The sequence below is a fragment of the Gigantopelta aegis genome, chromosome 15 (assembly GCF_016097555.1).
Source record: "Gigantopelta aegis isolate Gae_Host chromosome 15, Gae_host_genome, whole genome shotgun sequence".
Lineage (NCBI taxonomy): Eukaryota > Metazoa > Mollusca > Gastropoda > Neomphalida > Peltospiridae > Gigantopelta > Gigantopelta aegis.
Window position 1 is genome coordinate 23,190,140 of NC_054713.1, and position 8,618 is coordinate 23,198,757.

General features: G+C 40.4%; 1 protein-coding gene across 3 annotated transcripts in view; it reads left to right on the forward strand.

The window, feature by feature from the left end:
• Window positions 1–7,983, forward strand: part of LOC121390204 (melatonin receptor type 1A-like) — a 67,544-nt gene extending 59,561 nt beyond the window's left edge. For all 3 annotated transcript variants that reach the window (XM_041521974.1, XM_041521973.1, XM_041521972.1), the window contains exons 2-3: window positions 818–1,340; window positions 5,381–7,983. In XM_041521974.1, the coding sequence (XP_041377908.1) occupies window positions 956–1,340; window positions 5,381–6,213 (1,218 nt within the window). In that variant the 5' untranslated portion in view covers window positions 818–955 and the 3' untranslated portion in view covers window positions 6,214–7,983. The remainder of the gene's footprint in view (window positions 1–817; window positions 1,341–5,380) is intronic.
• The last annotated feature ends 635 nt before the right edge of the window (window positions 7,984–8,618 follow it).

Sequence of the window (8,618 nt, forward strand, 5' to 3'; positions counted from 1 at the left end):
CCACCCACCCACCCCCCGGGTTTGATGATGTTATTGTTTATATTGTTGTTTGTTTTGTTTTTATTTATTTAGGGTTTGTTTTATTTAGTTTTTGGGTTTGAATATGTTTTTATACGTCTGTCGATGATCCGTCCGTCCGTCCATCCGTACGTGCGCCCGTTCGATACTCTGTTGTTGCTGTTGTTTTAGGTGGTTAAAAAAAAGTTTTGTTTTACGACACAACTAGAGCACATCGATGTATTAATCATCGATTATTGGATGTGAAACATTTGGTAATGTTGACATATAGTCTTAGAAAGAAAACTCGCTACGTGTTCATTAGCAGCAAGGGATCTTTCATATGCATAATCCCACAGACAGGATAGCATACACCACGGCCTTTGATATACCAGTCCTGGTAGGTGGCTTTTTAAGAATAAGAGAAAGTAAAGTACTGGTGATATCTGGTGTATTTGACGTTTTCGCTCGATCCAGAATGTTTCGGTTTTTTGTTGTTGTTTGGGGTTGGGTTTCTTTTTATTAATTTTGTTGTGAGTTTTGTTTTGTTTTGGGTTTTTTATGTCGGGGTTGTTGTTTTTGTGTGGGTTTTTTATTTTTATTATTGTTTGTTTGTTTGTTTTGGGGGTGGGGGTGGGGGTGGGGGTGTATGTTTTTGTTTTTGTTTGTTTTTGTTTTGTTTGGGTTTTTTACGGGGAGGGTGGGGGGTAAATTTACACAAACGGTCCAAAATGTTACAGCGAGGTTTGCCCAGAAACACATCGACATAGGCTACTCACCACAGATGTAAAACTTTAAAAATGTGTTTCTTTTTTTTCAGATTTGGGGAATTATAGGATTACAAATTGACAGGAATATGGATTTCCTCTGTCCGAGTACCTTCACCAGGCGAATATTTGAGAAAATAGCCGACATGGGAACTATGGACAGAGCGAAACCGTAATACACAGAAAACACAATGAATCTAGCTGAAAAAGTCATTGAAGGCACTATTCTATCAATCATTTGGATTTTCACTTTCCTTGGAAACATTTCATTGTGGATCATAATCCTGCGGACTCGAGGATTAAGAGAACAATCCTACCACATGCTTCTCATCCTGTCATTCGCAGACCTTCTCGTCTCTGCCGTGAGCATGCCCATCACTGTGGTCACCATAGCCGCAGGTGATTGGCTGTTCTCGGATGCGACGTGCATTGCGATTGGCTTCCTGACGATGCTGACGTTCATCGCCAGTGTGATGTCACTGGGTGCCATCAGCCTGAACCGGTACGTGAAGATCTGCCAAGCGCGCCACTACCAGCGGATATACACGTCACGCAACGTCGCTCTCATGGCAGTCGGTGAGTGGGTAGTCGAACAGACGTAGAAAGTGTCGTTCTTTCTACGTCCGAATATTTTTACATACCCTATATAGAATAAGAATAATTTATTTGCATAACACTCGCATATGGGCAGAGCAAAAATAACAACATAATATACATTTATCTACGCTAACAATAACATAAATATACATTAATTACATGAACAAACATCTGCATCATCAAATACATATGTAATTTAAGCCTTATAAACCTGAAATAGTGATAGTAATAATATATTCAGGCGGAACACAGCGAAGATTGTAGGAAATATAGCTGGTCTTCAAAACTCAACCGAAATAATGCAATAAATGGACACACAAACCAAAAATGTATAACCTACCATACTCACTAATTCTCGATTGAAGTACCTGCATCATTATTAACAAAATAAATCTTTGAACAACGATATAAGACATTTGCCCACCATTTTAAACTTGCTAAATAGAGGGAAGCAATTCATCCTGCACATTAAGAAAAGTATTGACTTAATGTGTGCCCTGCACTAGTGAGTGGGGTGCTTAGGGGCATTTTAAATATTACGTAACGCTATTTTTGTCAAAATTAGATACGCACCCCACCCCATGTAACGCTCCGTAACGCTAGACAATACACACACACACCCAAAAAAATAATATAATAAAAATATTACGTAACGTTTGGAGACACACATACATACACACACGCACACGCACACACACACACACACACACAGACACACACACACATTCTATTTCTTACATTTTAACATATTTTTCGACTAAAACTTATTTACATCCGTTGCACTTGTAGCTGACTTGCGCGTCAAAGACACGTGGTTGTCAGGTTAACTATACGTCACAGTGTAATCGATTTCCATCGCGTTGTTTTTTTATTGGACGTATGGCATTGGTGACCTGATCATCACATAGGAGCAGCCAGTCGTATGTCTTGAAATTGTTAACACACGAACATGCGTAAACAACCATGTGTTATTAAAAATAATACATGATGTTCTCACCAACAGGTGTGTAAGAATATAATTTTAACATACTGTTTTGGGAAAGCGCAGATACGGATTTCAACTCGATTTATAATCCTTATTGTGTGTATGAGCGTTTTTGCCAGAGGGTAAAACTGGTATGACGCGATTCCCAATTGTTTTGCAGATTTATATTTTTTTTAGTTAACCTTTTGACAAAATTATTGACTCTTATCATTACTGTATGATTTTCTTAACCCTAACCCTAAACCTAACCCATTTTCTTTATGGGGGAGGACCCCCATACCCCCTGTGACCCCCTATACCCCCTTTGACTGCGGCTGCATTCAGCACACACATTATAAATATTCAATTCCATAGGGTCATACACAAACAAATTCTTCTATGTAGAAAAACTGTGTATACGTCTAGCTGTCATGCTGGGGTGTCGTTAAACATTCATTCATTCATTCTTTTATGCATTCATTTTTTTATTCATTCATTCATTTACGTCTAGCTATAACTACCCAGGCATACGTTAAACACTGTCGCCGTGACAGAGTGTTTATGAAAAGGGGGTAGTAGTCACACAAAAAGTGCGTTACGAAACGCTGTTAAATACATCCTCCCATCCCCTATAACGCCAAATAACGTTTGGACCTACACCTACACTCCCCTTCAAGCGTTACCTAATATTTTAATGACCCTTACACAGGAAGCCAATGTTTGGTTGACGACACACCCAGCACGTGGTTTAATCAGCGAACAGTAGATGGCTGGTGCGTCATTCGCAGGGCCGTACCTAAAGGTTCCAATGTACAAAAGCAATTCTTAGTGTCGATAATGTTAACGTGTATTAATATAATTGATATAAGTAGCGTATCAACACGCCCGATCATTACACAAAGCCGGAGAATAATTCTGAATCAAAAATAGTATTGGTAGTAAATCTTAAAGCAAAGATGAATTGTAATTGTAGAAGGTAGAAAATTGCATTTTAGGACATCTAGTTTTCACCATTTTACGGGCGAGCATGTTACACACATAGTAACATGTTACAACAGTATCATGTGTGGCTAAAACTCCTACCTGCAGCGTATCAATCGACATAAACACCACAGGTATAAACACTACCACCCCTCACCCTTAAAGTGAATTAGAAAAAAATGGGGGCCAAGCTGCTCATTTCAGAAATAACGGGTAGCGTCTATGACTACCCTAGTTTCGCATAAAATTTAGTACTTTTTTTAAGGGGAGTTCTAGTTCACAATGATCTCTTAGGCTCTGCTAGACAACAAAGCATCCTCTTTGTAAGTCTTTTAGCATTATACTGCGAGATAGCAAAGTTGCGAGAGTTTAGTGAATTAGGCCCCTTGTCTCAGTGGTGTGATGGACCTTCGCCCTGGACCAAGTCTTTGGTTGTACCAAAGGCAGCGTCCAGGCTTGACATGCCTCAACCTTGAAGGATGTGGGCACGTCAAATCTCTTTGGACTTGGACTCATGGAACAAGTTAAAATTGGTTGCTTGTGACAGGTGGTCGTTGCTTACATGTTGTAATTTTATACGCCCATCTTTGACAGGTCGTATTATGGTATGGCATTGTTCGTTCGTCCGTCCGCCCGTCTGTCCGTCCGTCCGTCTGTCTGTACATTCATAAACCTTTCGTTTCCGAAGATATCTTCCTTATCAATTCATATAGGATCATCATACCTTGCATACGGTGTGTCAGAACTAGGTCACGGCGATCTACTTATCACGCATTGCTTCACATTAAAGGAAATCGTTGTCCGGGACATAGTTTTCTTATCAATTCATAGAGGATCATCAAACCTTGTAGACAAGCAGAACTTGGGATGGTGGTGTGCGCGTACCATAACTAGGTCACCGCGACCTACTTATCGTGCATTTCTGAACATTAAAGGAAATCACTGTCCGGGCCGGTGCGGGACATAGCCCAGTGGTAAAGTGCTCGCTTGATGTGCGGTCGGTTTGGAATCGATTGCCGTCGGTGGGCTTATTGAGCTATTTCTCGTTCCTGCCAGTGCACCACGACTGGTATATAAAAGGTTGTGGTATGTGCTATCCTGTCTATGAAATGGTGCATATAAAAGACCCCTAAGACTATGTCAAAATTACCAAATGTTTGACATCCAATAGCCAACGATTAAGAGATAAATGTGCTCTAGTGGTGTCTTTAAACAAAATTAACTTTAACATTGTCCGGGCCATATATTCCGTATCAATTCATATAGGGTCATCAAACCTTACAACTTGTGTTGGCGGTGTGTTGCGTACCATAACTAGATCACCGCGACGTACTTTGGATGGGCATCTCTTGTTAAATATACAATTTGTTACCGTCTACCGGTAATTAGTGTATACATGTATGTGCTCCGTCGTATACTTTAGACGAATTGTAAATATCTGAAATGCAGTCAATCGTCGTTATTTCGATGTTGAGGGGATCGAGATAGCGGTGGCTGCAGATAGAGTATGTAAGAATATGTAAGAGTTGTTAGTAAAGTATGCTATTGAACTATTTCTCGACTTCGGGATACCTTGCTTGATGAGATAACGATATTTGATTATATATTTCTTATTAGGTAAGATAAATATGTTGACTTCTTATATCGGGTGACCCTCAAAACACGATAACTTAATTGAATATGGATTTATTTTAAAAGGCGTGGAACCTATAATTTGATATTTCACGCCCATTACTCAGTAAGTAAAACTTGCATTCTAAATAGATCAAATACCACGCTCATTACTTATTGGTCTCCTGTATAGCGTCGCATTGTTTTACTTAAATTTTCAATTTGTTGCTATTTTAATAATATTTGGGCTACAGGTCAAATCGTTTGACTGATGGTGGCAAATGTCCACATGGTAATAGGTTTAAAATATAAAAGTTACAGTACCCATATTTAATTTTTTTTTTTTTAAACCAACATTCCATGTAGTTTTGTACAGTATAATTATCGGCGTTTTTGACACCCGATATATAGTTTGTCCTCGTGTTCAATCATTAGCAAATAGACATTATGTTCTTCTTTTCAGGAGTGTGGACCTTGTCGTTACTCCTTGCAATGCCTCCTCTGATTGGCTGGGGCAAATACGACTTTCTGCCTACGCAGTCTTTCTGCTTCTGTGATTGGAAGGCCTCGGTGTCGTACACGATCTTCATGATCACGATGTGTTTCGGGGGGCCGTGTACCGTGATGACCTTCTGCTATGTCAACATCCTCCGGGTGTTCCGGAAGAGCACGGACCGTCTCTTCGGCTCCGGCAAATCTCTCTTCAAATCGTCTCGCTGCCTCGGCAAAGTGAGTCAGGATCCGAGTTCAGTATCACATGGGAAAATAGAAATAAAAATTGTGTCTGTGAGCGCGGTCGATTCTGTTGGGCAGACGCCAGCGGAAAGTGAGAATCACGAAATCTCTTCTCAGAACCTGTTAACGGTGGGGAGGCGTCCCTCGCAGAAGAAAGTGCAGTTATCGAAGGACAGTTTCAGCCAGTCAAACAGAGACAGTCAAACTGAAAGACGGGCCTTACGCAGACGGCATGAAGAGTACGTGCTCGCCGTTTCGCTTCTGTTGGTTATTTTCATCTTCATTGTCTGCTGGCTGCCATTTTGTATTGCCATGTTCATTACCGTATTTTCCCCCAATAAGGTGCCCCGCGCCTTTGACATGTTTGCCTTGCTCCTGGGGTACGCCAACAGTTCCTGCAATCCGATTATCTACGGCTTTATGAACAAACGTTTCAAACGGGAATACTGGAAATTGTTTCGATATGTGTTTTCGCATTGCTGTAAGCGTTTCGCCGTGGAAGACGATTCCTTTGACCGGACAGCGGTCGGTAGTCAGTCTAGATGTCCCAGTGATAACTAGCCCTATGTGTTGCATGTCATATTCTTACTGTTGACACTAGCTGTTTGTTTAACAGAACATCAGTGACACACGTTGTGATGACACACGTTATGATTACCTTTCTGGTGTGCACGTATCTAACGCATGTCCTTGGTGATGGTGTGATGTTGATCATCGTCATAATAATCATGAGATTAAAATGATGTGGTGTGATGATAATGATGATGATTTACATTACATGCCCATGATATAAGGTAAGACATTGGTCTGACCATGACCATGACGACGACGATGTTGATGTGTGTTCGTATTATCCAATGAAGGTTCGAGACTGCTATCCTCTCAACGCATGCACCTTGTATCTGCCCGGGGTTGGTGTGAGAGAGGAAACTCGCTGTCTCTGCCAGGGTTAAGTCTGCTTATTTATAACAGGAAATCAGTTTGTGTGTTAATCAGAAATATCTTAACACCGTCAGCAAACTCGGGGACAGTGGCGTTAACCGATGTGCTTAACAGTCGAGTTGGATACCAAAGAAAACACCATCAAACCTTTATTGGATGTAAGCACGAAAATAGGTTGTTATAAGACTTAATGACTGGGACATACTCAAACCACAGGTACCCCCAAACAACAACCCCAGGGATAACGTCATGGTCATAAAAAAATGATAACTGTACTGAATATGGTTTTGGTATGAGGATTTATAATTTTAATATTTACAAAAGTGGATACAATTTCACTCGGCTTTTGGTCTGGCATTCTTTTTACTTACAATTTGCAATATGTTGCTACGCAGTTTTAGAAATATTTGATCCCAGGGCCTACAATGTTCAATGAATGTGACATTCATAGCCGTACGGGGATAATGAGTATGAAATATTAAAATTACAGTCCCCGTACGTTTTAGACAATATTTGAGTTATGGGCAAAAGATTTTCACTGAATGTGGCAAATAGCCGTAAAGTAATGGGCGAGAAATGTCACAGTTATAGTCTCTATACTTCTTTTAATAATCCTATTTTCAGCAGGGTTATCGTTTTTAATGGCCAACTGATATATTTGCCGTTTGGAGTACTTCGATTTGACTTTATTTAAACTTTAATGTATAATAATAACTAACTAACAAATTAATTACGATGCAGTGTGCTGTTACCGGTATACTGTCACTTACAGACTACACTCACGCGATGGGCTGTACGCCGCGTCACAAGTCGATAATGATCATGACATACTGAGTTTACAGTGGCGGATCTAGAAAATCCATTTGGGGGGGGGGGGGGGGCAGTGCTATGAGACAGAATGCCAAGGGAACTTTGGGGGAGGTTTGGAGGGGGATCGTAAATAAATGAAAATTAATATATAATAAAATTATAACTCGCAAAAATTGTGGGGGCGGGCCCCTCCCCCCCCCCCCCCACCCCCACCCCCACCCCCACCCCTAGATCCACCTCTGGTTTACTTATTATACAAACCATCAAACAGTGTACACAACAATGCACAATGCTTAAACTTCGCACATGATTTGGAAACTAATATCCTGTTGTAAGTGCAGATGTCAACAAGCTCATCAGTGCCAGGATGCAAATACCCACTGAGTGAATGGAACCCATTCACAGCACGGACAAAGACGAGAGTCGACCTCTAGTGGGAAGTACAAAGGTTAAATATCGCACTAGGATATTTATAATTATATGGGAGTCAATAAAATGCGAATACTCCAGGGACGGGCTTTGTTTGAATGTGATTAAATTCTATTTCAGTAATTTACAATAAAGTGGATTACTATCATAGCACAGTTTTTGCTTTTCAGCAAGTCTTTTAATTGTGGATGTTAGCACTGGCATAGTCAGGGCCCAATTTCACAAAACATCGTAAGCCAAGTTTTGCTCGTAAACGTAAATCTACGATTAAAACACAAGTCTTATTACCATCATAGTACAACAAATATAGTTTTAAGTACACATATTTCATCTTCTTTTGTCATTAAAATGCTCCATCTTCGGTAATGATGTAATTTTCCATTGAGAAACAGATGCCAAACACGTGAAAACGTATGCCCGGTTAACTGTTAGCAGCAGACGTAAACTTTACGATGTTTTATGAAAATGGCTATTGGAATGAATGAATGAATGAATGAATGAATGTTTAACGACACCCCAGCACAAAAATACATATCGTCTACTGAGTGTCAGAAAAGGTAAGTATATGGATGGTATCAGACATTTTCACTCTTAGTGAGGAAACCCGCTACATATTTCCATTAGTAGCAAGGGATCTTTCATATGCATCATTCCACAGACAGGATAGCTCATACCACGACCTTTGATATACCAGACGTTGTACCCTGGCTAGAACGAGAAATAAATCAATAAATCACCAACGGTGATCGATCCCAGACCGACCGCGCATCAGGCGAGCGCTTTAC